The sequence below is a fragment of the Ornithodoros turicata genome, chromosome 6 (genome assembly GCF_037126465.1).
Source record: "Ornithodoros turicata isolate Travis chromosome 6, ASM3712646v1, whole genome shotgun sequence".
NCBI lineage: Eukaryota > Metazoa > Arthropoda > Arachnida > Ixodida > Argasidae > Ornithodoros > Ornithodoros turicata.
Window position 1 is genome coordinate 24,612,303 of NC_088206.1, and position 18,073 is coordinate 24,630,375.

Here is an 18,073-nt window from a genome sequence, read left to right on the forward strand (position 1 = left end):
CGCTTTTTTTCAGGAGCGAGATGGCTGCTGTGCAACTTGCTTTGCTGTGCTGGCTTTCATTTCTCAGGCTTACATTGACACAGTGTAAGTTGCATATTTTCCCTCTGAATTCCAAAGTCAGAGTCACTTATTGACTAAAATGAAACCAGTTAAGCTGCGTACAAATGTTGACCCTTGACTTTGCCTCAGGAAGTCTAAAAGGAAACAAATTTTCCGGAATGCAGTACTGTGCATCCTAGAAGAATGAGAATAAAACTAGTACAGCAAGGGATACAGTTTTAGCAGAGGTCTTTTGCAAAAAAGAAAGGGAAAAGAAAAAGTGCTACTTTGTTTTTCCCTCACTTGTTGAATGGTGTATGATCAAACAAAGAGGTTCTGTTGACTCTGTGGATTTTGAATATTCTATTTGGAAGCCTAAACCAAGGGCAGTAAAAATTGTTTTGGCAGAGCAGATTTTGCTGCACTTTTTCAAACAGACGAAGATTTTGTGTGCTGTTTTATAAAAAAAAGGGCTACTTTTGTTTCATTTATCTTTTGTTAAAGTATGGCCTAATGTAGGACTTCACATGTGGGACAAAAAATGTCTGCCTCAGAAATGCACAGTGCAGATATGTGCTTTGAATCTTTGCACAACTTGGAATGTGCACTGGAAAGGGAAAGTGATGGTCCGTAATTGGGGGAGGCATGCTCTAATAGGGATGAAACAAGAGTCAGGAGTAGTAGAAATTAGGAATACAGGCACAGGGATACACATTCACACAAAATGTGCAAGTGCAGTGTGCCGTCCTGGTGCTTTCAATCTTCCAGGTCAGAAAAGCTGCTCTCCTCTGCTGCGCAATGTCACGTCTTCCACACAATACTGGGGGACACACCTTCTTTCTTTCTTTTTGCATTTGTATTTGCAGCTATTTGACCTGTGTGACAGGGAGCAGCCGACCGGGTGCAGCCAGTAAAAGTGTGGACTGTGCATTGTTCGAGGCTGAAATGAACGACATGAGACCCAATGACAAAGCACATAGTACGAATGTGTTAAAGTATGTGTGTATGAAAGCACGTACGTATGAATGAAACAAAAGTGGCCTTTTCGAGGAGGGTGTGCAAAATTTGTTTTTGGTGGGGGGGAATATGTCTATGGAGGACAGAACAAAGACGTCTAGATGCGACGAGATCAGCTACGGAACTGATCGTGATTTTAATTCGGCCGCAAGAGTTGAGCTCACTTCCTCTTTCTCGCCACATGTTTAATGCAAAGTAAAAAAAAAAGAGAGATAAGGGAAAGCACCCAGGTGTTCCTTGTTTCACCAAACACCCATAGAAGACAATCAAGATACGCTTACCAAATGAACAATCACTCAGAGGTTAAGGTGAAGCCAGTCTCTCCATGAAGGACAAAATGTAGCCAGTACAACAAGCACGCCAATTCATGTTCATAATTTTTTCGCTGTATTACCAATGCACTCCCGTGCCAAGTTTTATCATGTATACGTAGAGGGTATTGTGTTTTATCCTTTACAGAATTTTTGTGGTAAAACTATGAGAGCTACCTAGATGCAATCTTTGCATGCCAAGTGATCCAGCAATGCTGCTCGACCATTGCCGATTTTCACGAAAAAAAAAAAAATCATGACTCATTGTGCTGGTAGATGTATACCAGACCCGAAATATTGACCTCAAACACCGAAGCGTTCTAATGCTAGAGGGCTATGAAGTTCGCACTCTGAACAAAAACCAGGCCCACTCTTAAAAAATGTGTCATGAGGCCCTATTGCATTGAAGCTCAAAATTTAAAGGGGTCTTCTAAAAGGACCATGCCACCTACTGACAGTCTTGTGGCTCTACCACAAAATTTTGGATTTTGGCTAGTCTGGGAAACTCCAGAATTTGCCCAATTTTGACATTTTTTATAAAAATAACTACAATATCTACCAAAACATTTTTTTTTCAGGTGCGAAGCTCATCAGGACTACTTTATACTAAAAGAATGTGAACCCTTTGTCAACGATTTAGGTGTAGTGACAAAATCGTTAAATCACTGAAATTCTTAAAATGTGCACATTTCAGGGTGAACAGTTTCAATGGCGATAACAAGCTAGAAAAACTCGCTTCCCATAGAACTGTAGAACACCTCAGTTCTGTGGGGAGAAAAAAATAGGGATTTTTTTTAATAACCTGAAGATTTTCTTTCTTTTTGTCTGAGCCACAGTCGCGACGTATAGGCTTTGCAGCATGGTCACCGAGTATGAGCACACGCTGCTCCTGCTGGCCTTGAAAAACTTAGAGGTAAAACTAAACAGAAATTTTAACAAAAGGAATACTGGAATATGTTCTGAAAGTGAATTAAGTCAATATTAAACAGGTAATTTGGCTATAGGGCTCCTTCGACTGGTCCCAAAGAACTGTACTGTTTTCCCCTTTGCCACTGTGCTACTTAACGCCTGTCTATAAATCGCGATCTTGTACACTTCGCATTCCTTCTTGCGTTTCTCCTTCCTTCAGGTCACAGAAATTTGTACCTTTTTTCCTATTGCATCCGCCCTATAGTTAAAGCATGGTTTTATGAGCAATGCAAATTCCAACATAAAGCAGGAGCTCAAACTGTCTGTTAAAACTGTTTTATTTTAGGACAAAGACTGAGTTGGGGTGCTGCTGAGAGAGAGCTGTTTATTGTACGAGTACCAAATGCATACTTCCTCTCCCCCCCCCCCCCCTTGCCCCACGAAGTCCCAGGAAAGATAAACAAGGCAGTGAACATGAGAAGTGCCATGCTGCTGTACAACAACAACAACTTTATTGTGAGATGATGAATGGGGAGTTTCATCACCGCTGCTGTAACTTCCTGCTGTAACCTGCAATCAGAGCCGTCGTGAGGCGAGTTTGCGCCCGGGGCAGGGCAAACGTGAAGCCCCCCCCCCTCTCTCTCTGTTTCTCACTGCCGTCAGAATCTCAGTAAACAAAGAAAAGAAAATGCTCATTCGCACTGCCGAGATCGTAAATTCAAATTCTCTTCATTCCCGCTTTATACTGTACAAACAACCTGCCAGGGCCTGCCGTTCGGCACCCTCTGTGGCAAGAGTGAACCTTGAAGGTCCCCCTTTTTTTTTTATCTCTACTTACAAATGGGGTAAACCCAGTAGTCCAGGTCAATAGAGGTCAACAAGCATAAATATAGGTTACCCTATGTTCCGCTGTCGAAAGCCAAAATAAAAAAAGTGATTCACCTATTTACCACGAGGTACCATGAGCACTGACGGGGCAAGCTGTCATCTCAGAGCCATACTTTGAAACGGAAGCATATTGAGGTTCAGTACAATACTTCAGGGACGAGGACGAGTGAACCGCTAGTAATTACTAAGTAATTACTAGCGGCTAATTAATTAATAATAATTAATTAATAGTAATTACTAAGTCGCTCCTGAGAAACGCAGGAGGAACAGTGTTGCAGTGCACCGTAACGTAATCCATGTACAAATGCATTTCCTATCATACTAGCTTTTTCGCACTGTCCTGTTAGTTTCAAACCTAGATTTAAGAACGCTTGTTTGAGAAACAGTAGCCATTCATAAGTCGAGGGTTGACTGTATATCCAGAGATCAAAATCCAATTAAGTCCAATCGAGACCCTAGATGTCTATTGGGACTTCCATCAACTCAGAATAACTTGTTTTGTGTCTGACCTTGCTGATCACGTGGAACCTCCCTTGGTGGAGATCTCAGGGGTAACTTTTAATCTCTGATGTGTCTATTTCTTTCCCTCTTAGGAGATACGTAAGTAAAAGGAATCTTAAGTACCCTATCTTAAGATTAGGTGATACAGTTAGTACAGGCAATGCCACCTAGATACAGAAGACCTGCTTATCGCCTCATCCCCCTCCTTCGCTGTGTGGACGTATAAAGTCAGAATTCGTCTGCTACTGCGAATCGCCGTTCTGCGAATTCAAGAACTCGCAAATGATTGCAGCTAACTTGAAACCTGTAGACCTGAATCTGTAGACAAAAAGTGAAGCACACTTTCCAGAAAATGAGTTTTGAGAAAGATATGGGACCGTTTTGCGCTTTATTTCCAAGTTTTCCCATTTAGTACGCGGGGACGTTCAATCACCCCTCGCAGACTCTGTTCGTCTTCATGGCCATGACCACTGAAAGCACGTTTGTGATTAGCTACCGCCGTTGAAAACACGATCCTGATTGGCTGACTCTTAGTTGTTACGTCGATGAGTAAGCAGGCTTTCTCTATCTAGGTGGTGGCGTTACAGTTGATACAGTGGTATTTCCATGCAGCTTGCAGCCTGGATGATCTGACTACAGACACCACGCTTCCATATTATGATGTCATAACAGCTACAAGGCCTTATGGAGAGGGAGAGGTGGCACCCTACACGTGTCAACCCGGCTATCGGCAGACAAGTCCTCCGCCAAGATACAGAAATGCCACCTGCCGCAGTGGCATATGGGAATACCCATCAAATACGCTCATCTGTGCACGTACGTGGACATTCATTAGTACCCATTGTGTGTTTGTTTGGGTTTCTGGGGTGCTTCAAATCTGAGGCAGAGCAAAAAAAAAAAAAAAAACTGGTAATGGTTGGTTGTGCACAAACATTTTATAACTGCTTGCATTTGTGCGACCGGTTGACCTGTTGCAATAACGAATAAGGATTGTCAAAATTTGAAAGTTTTAGGTTTGTAGAAAGTTTGTAGACTCAAAAAGCCTCCAGTCAGATGGCAGTGAAAAATGCAACAGATACAAGGAACAAAGCACTCTGAAGAACTTAATTAAGACGTGGTATCGTGGTCCTCATTTTTGTGACAAGATGACTCGCCGCACAACGGGAAGTTACATCCGGTTATGCGTCTGATAAGAACACAAATAAACTTCTTCGAAATTTGCACAATAAATTTCGAGTGAAGTTTTACTTCGGAATACGTTTCCCAACGTCCCATACTACCTTGCTTGATTGTCAACTACACAATATGAATTACATGCCACTTTTTCTTTTTTGGATGATGCCCAGTACATACCAGACATACATTCTGCATGAAACAATAGGTCACATCCTTCACAATAAAATTAGGCACATTTTCCTTCATATGCGATTTCATCATTTCACATGGCTTCTGCTGAGAACTAGAGCTGTGCGAATGTTCGAAATTTCAAATATGAAACGAATATCTGATGCTATTCAAATGCTATTCGCAACCTATTTTCAGTATTCGAAATATTCAAATATTTTTCTAATAGTACTGAAGAAAAGTATCATTATCACCTTTCTGCAAGTGGGCTTCGCCTCATTACATCTGAGAGTTAGATGAAGCCACTTCGCATTACTGCCATTTTTCTTTGCTGTGCGGCTCCATTCTGCAAGTCTGCTTCACCTCATTGCTCTCGAGCGTTAGGTGAACCCCTTTTAGCACTGTTTACAATATTCTGTCACTCAAGTCTACAACTTCTGTGACCTCATGGTCAACACTATACTCTGGGCATTAGAGGTTCCAGTAAATGTACTCCCAACTTTCAGAGTTATGTTTAGTAACAGATGAAAATATGTGCGAACCACAGGAAATTCACAATGTAAACATAGGAATTTGGAGATGCACACAAAGCAGGCTGCATGGAACATGTTGACTAACTCTCAATGCAGTTCATCCCACTAATGCAGTCTACCATACAAAACACAGAGGAACCTTTCTCTCACGATATGTTATGCTGGGTGAAAAACTCACATGTTCGGGGCAGAACATTATCTAATGTGCACAACACCAAAAAATATTTCACCATGAGGTATTCAGAATTATTCAAAATAGGCCTTCTCTGATTATTCCAATTCGATTCGCCGTCTGAAGAAATTATTCGGATTCGGTTAGCAGTGTAGGTAAAATATTTGTGAACTATTCGTAATTGAAATTTTAATATTCAGACAGCTCTACTGAGAACGTTTATGACCTTGTGAGCACAACTACATTTATTTGTTGTTTTAGTGCTGGAAAAGTAAAAAAGGCATAACTTTACAATGCTGCATATCTTTACGTAGAATTATGTCTGTGTGACATGGGAAATGAAATGTGGTTGTGTTTTTAATCATCATTTATTGGATGATAAATTATAGTGCACTGCAGATTCGATGAAATCACACACAGCAAGCATAGGGGAGTGATACGGCACAAATCATGCTTATGTGTAACGTCTGAGTAGTGGCCTCCAACGGAACTCTCGCACCTAGTGGCTAGATATGAGGCCGGTTGGACAAACCATTATCTGTTCATAGGGTATGCCGTGCAAGTACACAGGAGCGATTCACATTTCGGTTTGACAATAACATGCTTTTTTTTTTGTCCCGCATATCTGTAATAGCGTTATGGAAATCTCTATGGAAATCGTGTTCTGGAAATCTCTGACACACTGTGCTGGAAGCAATGTTTACATCAGGAAGACAACACAACAAGACAGCTCAAAAGCCATCTTGTCGTGTTGTCATCAGCATTTGTGCAGTGCTCAGGCTCATTTACAATCAAGAGATGCAGCAATTTGATGCAATTTTATAAGAGTCCTGGTGAAGTTTTTATTTTTAATATTTATACTAGAGTATCACTCCCACACGCTACTGCACACTACGCACTGCGCCACACACTGCGCCACACACTGCGCCACACACTGCGCCACACACTGCGCCACGCACTGCGCCACGCACTGCGCCACGCACTGCGCCGCACACTGCGCCACGGACTGTGCCATGCACTGTGCAACACACTACCCACACTATGCTAGACAGCAATGTATACCTGATACCTGTTTTTCTGCTGATGCAGCTGTCAACTGTGGTCACCCAGGCACAGTGAAGCATGGCTTCCTAGAGGGCAGTGTCTTTACATTTCCAAACTCTGTGAAGTACAGATGTGACGACGGCTACTTTGCGCGCAGGGGCACAGAGACTCTCTTCTGCCAAAGCGATGGGAAGTGGTCTCCTGAGGAGCTCCCTACCTGTGAAGGTGAATGCTCGACTTCTATTTTGCAATGCATATCTTCACTCCATAGACTACAATGTTAGTTCTTTTGACATCCTTCCACTCAATAGATATCAGTAGGTGGCCTTCGTATTGTGTAACCGACACCCATGTGTAAACTTCCGCAGTTGTCAACTGTGGCCACCCAGGCGAAGCGAGGAACTGCATCCTAGTGGGCAATGATTTTACATTTCGCAGAAGTGTAACGTATCAGAGTGAGAAAGGTTACATCATTCACGGCACAGCCACACTCATCTGCAACGGTGACGGAAAGTGGCATCCTGAGGAACTCCCCACGTGCGAAGGTGAGTGCTTTTAATTTCTATTGTGCACTAGACATTTTGAGTTTTCAGACTTATGCCAGGTGTTTTCGCCTGCTGATTTTACAATAGAAGGTAGCCCGAGAGCACGGTGTACCTGACACATAGTTGTCTACTGATGCAGTTGTCAGCTGTGGTGACCCAGGCACAGTAGCCCATGGCTCACGAGAGGGCAATAACTTCACATTTCCCAATAGTGTGAACTACCAGTGTGAAAAAGGCTACACCTTGAATGGCGCAGACACATTGGTCTGCCAGATCAGTGGCAGGTGGTCTCCACGGACACCGCCTAGATGTGAAAGTGAGTACTTGCTTCCATACATATTTTGGATGCGATGCTATAGCAACAGGAATACAGTGTCCTGAACTGAGGCATTCACTGAGGCCAATCCCAAACTTTGCAGACTGTGCGCTTCATTTTCATTTCACCAGACACAGGTGTTGCCAAGGTACAGAACAACAGGATTGGTGCATAACATCAAAATGGTCGCGTTGTTGTAGGCAGAGCCACCTGTATTAAGTGATGTGAATGTGAAGCAGACATAAGAAAAAATGGTGGTGTTTGCGTAGAATTGGCCATTGAAAATGCATGGGATGAGATTTTACTTGATTTTTATTCTTTCTACATGACCATAGTGCTTTCAAAAATTCCAGTAAAACTGCAAAGTCTAGGGTCTGCAGTCTGCAAAGTTTAGGGTGGGCCATACCCTGTCTTCTATTCTCACAGTGCAGTCAAAATGTGTAACGTTTGCTAGACTAACCCTATAGAAGATTTTCAATGCATAGTTGCATGCATATTTATCTGCACTCTGCTGGTAGCACTATTGTGTTAACAGAAGTGTGAAATGGGAGTAAGCAAAAAGGCCACAGGTTCTGACTTGTTTTTCTTTTCCTTCCTTTGACTTTAATTTTTCTTTTCCTGTTTTCCAAAAGCATGATCCGCGTCTGTTCCTCGAGTACCCCTGCCTGCACTGTTGTGCAGTTCACCAGTGGAGGATGTCAGACTACTCAATTTTTCTTTGCTATCTGTCAGAAATTGTGGAAGTATTACTAAATGGCAATCAACAAAGCATGACACATAGCTCATCTTCGGCAATGGTTTGTCATGCTCATTGCTGTTGCCAGCGTACTCGTAATTTCTGAGCATGACAGACTTGTTAGTCGTGACACTGAAAACAGGAATGTTCATATTCATCTAGCTATGATTTCGGTTTCAGTATCAAGTTGTAATAGAAGATCTCTAATAATGGCATGTCAGGTTAATCACTGCAGGTACCGTCTGGAGCATACTTAATAATAATGCGACTTCATCAGTGGGATCTTGGGACCACCCTACGGAGCTAAAGGCAGCGTCAGCTTAATGCACAAAAGAGTGCAGTTATTGATACAGCAGTTGCAAGCATTAATAATGCTTATGCAAGTTGCATGTTAGCTGATATTGGGTGCAAACAATGTCTTTGTGCTATGAAGTAATACCTGTGTGTTACTACAATAAAAGAGATAAGAATGGTGATCTTTTGTGCCATGCAATAATGCACAGCTTGCTATAGCAAACGTGTGTTTTATAAATGTTGCAATAATGAAAAATTTTGATAAATGGCTCAGAGTAGAATGTGTGCAAATAACGTAAATGCGCGAAGCTTGCGTTTGGGACACGACTGTGTTCCCCTCTACAAAGTACCACTTCTGTAACATAACAAAAGCAGAAAAAATGAAAATGCTGCGTGTGATTCAGGTCGAGCTGTATAAGTTTCTTAGAAGATTTAAGTGAGTTACCTGACTCTGAACGTAATTTAGTTACAGGAAAAGTAATCGAGGAAAAGTAATGTGTAACCGACACCCATGTGTAAACTTCCGCAGTTGTCAACTGTGGCCACCCAGGCGAAGCGAGGAACTGCATCCTAGTGGGCAATGATTTTACATTTCGCAGAAGTGTAACGTATCAGAGTGAGAAAGGTTACATCATTCACGGCACAGCCACACTCATCTGCAACGGTGACGGAAAGTGGCATCCTGAGGAACTCCCCACGTGCGAAGGTGAGTGCTTTTAATTTCTATTGTGCACTAGACATTTTGAGTTTTCAGACTTATGCCAGGTGTTTTCGCCTGCTGATTTTACAATAGAAGGTAGCCCGAGAGCACGGTGTACCTGACACATAGTTGTCTACTGATGCAGTTGTCAGCTGTGGTGACCCAGGCACAGTAGCCCATGGCTCACGAGAGGGCAATAACTTCACATTTCCCAATAGTGTGAACTACCAGTGTGAAAAAGGCTACACCTTGAATGGCGCAGACACATTGGTCTGCCAGATCAGTGGCAGGTGGTCTCCACGGACACCGCCTAGATGTGAAAGTGAGTACTTGCTTCCATACATATTTTGGATGCGATGCTATAGCAACAGGAATACAGTGTCCTGAACTGAGGCATTCACTGAGGCCAATCCCAAACTTTGCAGACTGTGCGCTTCATTTTCATTTCACCAGACACAGGTGTTGCCAAGGTACAGAACAACAGGATTGGTGCATAACATCAAAATGGTCGCGTTGTTGTAGGCAGAGCCACCTGTATTAAGTGATGTGAATGTGAAGCAGACATAAGAAAAAATGGTGGTGTTTGCGTAGAATTGGCCATTGAAAATGCATGGGATGAGATTTTACTTGATTTTTATTCTTTCTACATGACCATAGTGCTTTCAAAAATTCCAGTAAAACTGCAAAGTCTAGGGTCTGCAGTCTGCAAAGTTTAGGGTGGGCCATACCCTGTCTTCTATTCTCACAGTGCAGTCAAAATGTGTAACGTTTGCTAGACTAACCCTATAGAAGATTTTCAATGCATAGTTGCATGCATATTTATCTGCACTCTGCTGGTAGCACTATTGTGTTCACAGAAGTGTGAAATGGGAGTAAGCAAAAAGGCCACAGGTTCTGACTTGTTTTTCTTTTCCTTCCTTTGACTTTAATTTTTCTTTTCCTGTTTTCCAAAAGCATGATCCGCGTCTGTTCCTCGAGTACCCCTGCCTGCACTGTTGTGCAGTTCACCAGTGGAGGATGTCAGACTACTCAATTTTTCTTTGCTATCTGTCAGAAATTGTGGAAGTATTACTAAATGGCAATCAACAAAGCATGACACATAGCTCATCTTCGGCAATGGTTTGTCATGCTCATTGCTGTTGCCAGCGTACTCGTAATTTCTGAGCATGACAGACTTGTTAGTCGTGACACTGAAAACAGGAATGTTCATATTCATCTAGCTATGATTTCGGTTTCAGTATCAAGTTGTAATAGAAGATCTCTAATAATGGCATGTCAGGTTAATCACTGCAGGTACCGTCTGGAGCATACTTAATAATAATGCGACTTCATCAGTGGGATCTTGGGACCACCCTACGGAGCTAAAGGCAGCGTCAGCTTAATGCACAAAAGAGTGCAGTTATTGATACAGCAGTTGCAAGCATTAATAATGCTTATGCAAGTTGCATGTTAGCTGATATTGGGTGCAAACAATGTCTTTGTGCTATGAAGTAATACCTGTGTGTTACTACAATAAAAGAGATAAGAATGGTGATCTTTTGTGCCATGCAATAATGCACAGCTTGCTATAGCAAACGTGTGTTTTATAAATGTTGCAATAATGAAAAATTTTGATAAATGGCTCAGAGTAGAATGTGTGCAAATAACGTAAATGCGCGAAGCTTGCGTTTGGGACACGACTGTGTTCCCCTCTACAAAGTACCACTTCTGTAACATAACAAAAGCAGAAAAAATGAAAATGCTGCGTGTGATTCAGGTCGAGCTGTATAAGTTTCTTAGAAGATTTAAGTGAGTTACCTGACTCTGAACGTAATTTAGTTACAGGAAAAGTAATCGAGACCAAAATGTAGTTCAGTTCACTCAGAGTGACGTAACTCTGTGGCACTGGAGCACAGCATGAAGGTGTTTTGGTGGAGATGTTTGGTACCCATAAATCTACGTTTCAATCATGATTTTGTGTAGTATTCGAGAATGGATTCACAACCCCTTTTTATTACTTCGCAGCTCTGGCTTCAGGTACTGCAAATACGAGTTCTGCAGTTACACCACAGAGTAAAGACAGAAATGTATGCCGTCCACTTGAAGATCCCCACAATGGAATGCTGGTGAGCAATGGTACAACCAGCAGTCTGGCTACATTTGCCTGTAAGGAGGGATACGTAATGCAAGGTCCCTCAACATTGGTCTGTCAACCAGGAGGTACCTGGGACCCCCCACAGCCTCCTGCATGTAAGTCTATTGCGTTTGGAACTTTTTCAAATGTCAGGTCAGTCTGTCTTAGTGTGAAGCCGTATGTGGAGTAGAGTCTGAAGTTTCACAATTTGCATCTGGAATTGTTGTATTGTCATACATGTAGCTGTTATGTACAGTCAACCCCTGTTTATCCAGACCAGGAAAATGTCAGAATATCGCGTAGAGTTCGAGGTAACTTGTTACTGTAACTAAGTTCCATTTTTTTGTAACTTGTAACTTAACTCGGTACTTTTGCGCCGTGGTAACTTTCAGAGGAACTCGTTTCTTATTCAGGTAACTTTGCCAAAGTAACTTAACTTAAGTTCCAAGTTACTTTTAATTCGCTTTTTGCTCACGTCCACATATTTTCTTGCTTTCTCTCCATTTTTTTCATGGCATTTTATGCCATAAAATGTGATTCTCAATCAATGACAGTATTCTATTCAGGAAGTAAGAACCACTGCCATTGAAATGAAGCTGAACCATTGTGCGCCCACAAGGAGTAACATGAAAAGTGTTCGAATTGTTGGACATAAACGAAAACGATTTAACTGTGTTGCACTCCTCCGCAGGCAACTCAATGTCGAACTCAACTGCTCACGCGCGCTACACCTGTGTAGTGCTATTTTGTGTCCGAAGTAACTTGGAAGTAACTCGTTCTTCTTTTTAAGTAACTCCGTAACTGCGAGTTACATTTCAGGCTGAAGAACTTCGTTATTAACTTAGTTACATTTTTCAGACAGTAACTTAACTCGTAACGAGTTCTTTTTGACGGGTAACTTCTCGATCTATGATATTGCAGCATCCATATAAGTGAAACACTGTATTCCAAGCTGTCAACGAGCCTTTTATTTATTGCTTAATGCATAAGAAAGTGTCCATGCTCGTTTGCACGAGGTTAGTTTGAGTACCAAGCTCTCGTAAGCTCTAACTTGCACTAACTTGGGCAACATTACTCTTTTGCTAAAAAAAAACGCCAAAGCAGTTTTGAATGCCTTTCGGGCATCTTGGGGTGTCACCACACTTTATTCTTCAGTGCAGTCCTCTGATTCGTGGCTGCCGTCATTCCACATAAATATTGACGACATCTTCATAAGTAATGATGGCACACGTTTCTCATGTCCGTCCACATCGAGGTTTATGACTGACTTTCTGATTGAAGGGCGTGCCTCTAAGTCTCAAATGACTGGACTGGTGATCAGCCTCACTTGGGCACAGTGGGGAAGGGTGACCTCCTTGAAGCAGAGTATAGAGTAGTTCACTCTACCCTCAAGGTTGTCGCTCCCACTGGAGAAAATGTAGGTTGCACACCGTCTCAGGCACATGACCGGATAAGTGAAGCAGGTTGTTGGGTACTTTCCCACAGTGGTTCCCGAAAATTCCTGTCTGGATCCGGAAGCTGGAGCCCAGATAAATGAAGCAAAAATACGTGGACTGAAATCTCTCCCAAACATTTTGTCCGGATAGTGCGGGATCTGGATAAATGGAGCCCGGATAAACAGGGGTCGACTGTACTAGTGCATTAATATGGCTTCTCTGTACAACCTGCTGCATCAGAGGGTGCAAAAACAAAATCAATTGACTGCCATAAACTTTCAGGCAGATCTACATTACAATGGACCTTTTTTACACTCGCGTCGTATCCGAGCGGCTGTCCCACGAAACACGACCGGCGCACGCCAAAGCATAGCCGGCGCCATATTGGAGCCATCTATTGAATATGTAGGGAACCTTCTTCGGCGCAGTCAGGGTCACAGAGCATGCCCAGAAGCATTGTGAAAAAGGTCCATAGGATCCTGCATCCAAAATGTAGGTAATACTGCCAATCTTAGAATTCTAGTTTACACTACATTGCATCCAATGTGCTGCTATATCCAGCTTTTATTAGTATACGGAAAATGAGTGCAGTAATACAAAAGAGGCACGCAATTCGGTGGTTGCCATGTATTGTTGGAACATTTAACATCCTGTTTTAAAAAGGAAAAGAAGAACTACTTTTTTCTTTTTCTGAATTGTATAAGCACATTTTTTTAGCTGATACATTGATTGATGTATTCAACTGAGTGCTCCTTAAAGTAGCACAGAAGTCATTTTTAACACCCTGTTTTCTTCCTATAAAACTGTTAAGTAGGCCAGTAAGATGCATCATGAGAAGTAATTCACACCGCAGAGTCATAATTATCGCAGAAATTGAATTTAAAGTACGTCGCAAAAACCGATCGTGCGCAACGGCGGTGGATTGCAGTACCAGCCTGTGATCTGCCTGGGACCTCGCACTGACGCTACAGGAGACAGGCTCGCTGATTGGTCCAGAGAAATGTCGTCTGCTACTCAGCTGTTCGGGGTTCTGAAAAAGCCTTGCTCCTGGCTCGGTCAGGATTCAGCCGCTCATTCTATCCCCAATTCTCCAGGAGAACCGGCAAAACTGGTTTACGGCGGCAAAGGGACAGGGTGCTGACCCCCCACTAACAGGCGAACCAGAACGAGTTCCCCCGTAACGTCATCGGTGACGTGGCATCATACCTTCTCCTCCTCGTTATACCCGGAGTGGCGAGTTAAGAGAGAAAGCACAGAGCAATGTTTATGTGAGTTTTTTTCTGGGAAACAAATTGCACACATCAAAACCTTTCGCGCTAGTCGGTCGGTTAAATGACACACACACTTTCATCAGACGTCTTAATCTGAAAATTTTTTGGACAGCCCACTGTACTCCTTTAAAACAGTTTACCCAGAAACGTGGATTTTGACTTAGTTCCAGTTGGTACATGTACGGCTAATTTATGAAATGTTGATATCACTGTTAGCAGAGTTATCCGAAGGGGCCCAAATGTCCATATTTTTTCATAGCCTCAGTGTTGAAAACTACTTCCATTGGGCAGATGACAGAGAACACAGAAAGTTGGGTTTAATGTTGTCTGACATGCATTTCTGCCTTCTAGTTGAAGTTATTGACATGTTTTTTGTTAGAAATATGGAAGGTGTCCACTTGGAGTCCCTTTACTACCCCTATGTAGCAGTTCTGTTCCTGTATATTTCTACACTTTAATGTCTGCCTAAGGCAATGTTTCCCAACCCACGTTCCCGGGGTTCCGCGAGCCTTGTCCTGACGTTCAGTGAACTTCTTCCGCGTACTGTTCGGCACACACGAGTGTAAGTTGACCGCCTACCAAGGCTCGCTTCGGACAGCCTTGTGACGGGACAGTGCTCGACATTTAATCTTTAGCATTGGGATTGACATAGAGATCGCAGGATCAGGTTGCAGCGGCTGACAGTCATTGCAGAGACAGACATTGACTCAACAAACAGCTCAACCTGACAATTTCTCTGCACTTTTGCTTTTCTCTTGTGCTTCGAAAGCGTTACAAGCGCATAGGAAGTTGGAGCTAGTTCACAGAAACTTTGGAGGTGCTATCCTGCCTATGTGTACTTGGGATGTACAAGCACGCAACCCACAATGCGTTATCCACGGGGTGCTGTGAAACAGTTGAAAGAACCTGGCAAGCCTCAAGCGATAATCTGCGACGAAACAGCAAACAATTAAATAAATTATAACCAAACAATTTGTAAACAATAAGCATTAAATATAGTAAACAAAAGTAATAAATAATAAGTTTCAAATAAAGTGTTTCAGTAAAGTAAAGTAGTTTCAAGTATTTAATTCAATTTGAACAAAAATTTGCTACTTGTACAACATCTAGTTCGCTCGCCCACTTCCGCATATAATGGGTTCCTTGAGGTTGTGCTGGCATGATCACGTGTTCCCTCAAATAACAAAACTTGACCACTTGCCTACAGTTATTTATTCTCCCGTGTTGGTGTACCCAGTAAGGTCATATCACCCCCTCATGCATATGTCCAGTGTCCTGTTTGTCGGCATGCTGACGAAATGACCAACTAGTATTTTGTATAGCGTGCCATTTCTTTGCTGCAGGTGAAGCACCATTTCCATGGGCCGTCGTGGTTGGTGTAGTTGCAGCAATCCTTGGGATAGGTGTGGCTGCTGTGTACCTGTTCTGCCGACGACGGCTCGTTAGCCATCGGAGTGAGATTAGGAAACCCAGTGCTTCGGACGCTCACACGCAAAGTGAAGTGGCGCACTTGCACAAGCCTTGCCTGACTACTAGTCTTTAGGAAATTGCTGAAAGGAATAATGAGGCGGCTTTCGGCTCGGACTCTATGATGCTTTGGGTTTGACTTCTTCAGGTAAAATCGGACAGCACCACTTGATATTTACCTACGAAATTAATTCTGTTTTTTCATTCTCATTTTTCTCTCCGTATTTATTTATTTATCGTAAGTCCTGGCTCTAGGAGGCCAAAATGCACCAAGTCAGCAGCATCATCATCACCGAAGTTGCAGAACTGAATCTGTCGACGTTTTGCGTGAAGCTCACAAAAACACCTACTTTAGCCAGACATTACTCTATGGTATAAATATGGTGCCCAGTTTTCACCCTAAATATTTGTTTAAAATATTTAACCCAAAAAAGTCAAACCCTATTTTTGTTGCATTTATAGACCTCACTTACCTGTGTGCCTTTGATGATGTTGCTTTTTAAAAGCATGTTTTGAGGGCTGATTGCTTTTGGGATTATACTTGTTCTTGTTGATGGTTCTAGGTCTTCCTAGGACAACTATAGGTGTTCAAAACTGAAAGTCACACAAGTGTAGTGCCTAGTCATTTACTGTGTTATCCCCTTTATTAGTTGCTATTGTGACCTTGCTGTACACCATTCGAGATGTGAACAAGTGGCAGTCTTTGTTCAAAAGACAAGCATTAGACTGAATATGCTCCCTCTCAAGGTTCCTCCACAGGCATCTCTGGGCCTTGTACCCTCTCTGGTTCCTCACACTGCTGCCGTGGCGGTGATGCTGCTTTGAGGTTGACAGTGTAGGACTGTCCTACAGTGACACTATGTGTGATAGTGCTGAGGTGGCATCATAAGTGTAGGACAGCATCACTGTCACTGTCCCACACACACAGAGGATTCTAGTGTGTAAGAGGACATTCTCTCGAAATCAGGTCAGAAAGTGATGCTAACACTTAACAGGCAAAATTTGGAGGAAGGAGTGAGAAGTGGCCATTGGACATGTCTTCCTGCAGGACAGTTGCTTGACCATGTGTCTAACAGAGTAAATGTAGCGTATTGTCCTCCACATGACATGAATGGGACTTTGTGCTGCATCAAATGACCGGTCTTTATATCAGCCTCATTCACAACTGTGGAGGGAAGGAGGGGACGACGTATGTCGGCCGTGATACATGAAGCTGCTACAAAGTAACTAATTATGACTCCTCCACTTGTTTGCAACACCTCGGTGCTTTCGATTCTGGAGCCACTGACGTGATTGAAGCTTGCCTTGCTCAAAAGGCGTCCCGATAGATCTCCAGCTTTCTGCAAGGGAGGAAGCTGAATCTCCACACATGCAAGGAGGACACGCAACATGTAAAAGGGTGCGTTCTCTCATTCTGCCTGGGTAGCGTGGCAGTGCAGGCCTGGTGAAAATCGAGGGTAGTGGAAATAACTGGGGGTGAGCACGGATAGGATGAACAATATTCGCATTTGTGCTATTTGTGCGTGTAATTTCTACAACTGCCAAATAGGTGTATCCACGTTAGTGGTGTAAAAATGTTGCAACTTTCGATATCGATAAATATCAACATGATTAAGAAATAATCAATTAAACAGATTAACATATCAATATTTATATGGGTAAATTATTGATATATATACATATATATATATATATAAAGCGAGGAAAAAAGCCATTAAAAAATAAGAAAAATGACGCTAGATGTGTTTGAAATTCAAACTTACAGATTAAGATGGCTTCTATGGCTGCACGTAGAAAAACAGATACTCATGGAACGATGCGACAGCACAAGAGGACACGTGTTTCGCCGTGTTTGCGGCTCTTCAGCCCTGGGTAGCTGCGCATCGTTCGGGATTGGCAAACTAGGGGTCGCTCAGCGAGCGATACACACCTGGGAGGGTGACTGAGCACTCCTCAATGCCACAATGCAAGCCAGTGAACTATAATGAGGGGGAAAAAAGCCATTAAAGAAACCAATAAATGACACTAGACGTATTTGAAATTCAAAAGTACAGATTAAGATGGCTTCTATGGCTGCACACAGAGAAACAGATACTCATGGAACGATGCGACAGCGCCAGAGGACACGTGTTTCGCCGTGTTTGCGGCTCGTCAGCTCTGGGTAGCTGCGCATCGTTCGGAATTGCGTGCAGCCATAGAAGCCATCTTAATCTGTACTCTTGAATTTCAAACACGTCTAGTGTCATTTATTTGTTTCTTTAATTGCTTTTTTCCCCTCATTATAATTCACTGGCTTCCACTGTGGCATTGAGGAGTGCTTAGTCCACCGTCCCAGGTGTGTATTGCTCGCTGAGCGACCCCTGGTTTGCCAATTCCGAACGATGCGCAGCTACCCGGAGCTGACGAGCCGCAAACACAGCGAAACACGTGTCCTCTG

At 42.8% G+C, this 18,073-nt stretch overlaps 1 protein-coding gene across 7 annotated transcripts in view; it reads left to right on the forward strand.

The window, feature by feature from the left end:
• The window catches only part of LOC135396449 (CUB and sushi domain-containing protein 3-like), a 39,993-nt gene extending 23,626 nt beyond the window's left edge, over window positions 1-16,367 (forward strand). For 4 of the 7 annotated variants that reach the window (XM_064627420.1, XM_064627421.1, XM_064627419.1 and 1 more), the window contains 9 exons: window positions 14-84; window positions 4,278-4,481; window positions 6,804-6,983; window positions 7,127-7,303; window positions 7,443-7,619; window positions 9,179-9,355; window positions 9,495-9,671; window positions 11,354-11,578; window positions 15,513-16,367. In XM_064627420.1, coding sequence (XP_064483490.1) covers window positions 21-84; window positions 4,278-4,481; window positions 6,804-6,983; window positions 7,127-7,303; window positions 7,443-7,619; window positions 9,179-9,355; window positions 9,495-9,671; window positions 11,354-11,578; window positions 15,513-15,712 — 1,581 coding nt within the window. In that variant the 5' untranslated portion in view covers window positions 14-20 and the 3' untranslated portion in view covers window positions 15,713-16,367. Of the gene's footprint in view, window positions 1-13; window positions 85-4,277; window positions 4,482-6,803; window positions 6,984-7,126; window positions 7,304-7,442; window positions 7,620-9,178; window positions 9,356-9,494; window positions 9,672-11,353; window positions 11,579-13,180; window positions 13,391-15,512 lie in introns of all 7 variants that reach the window. The other 3 variants (XR_010423391.1, XR_010423389.1, XR_010423390.1) reach the window with 3 other exon arrangements.
• Window positions 16,368-18,073: the final 1,706 nt, after the last annotated feature.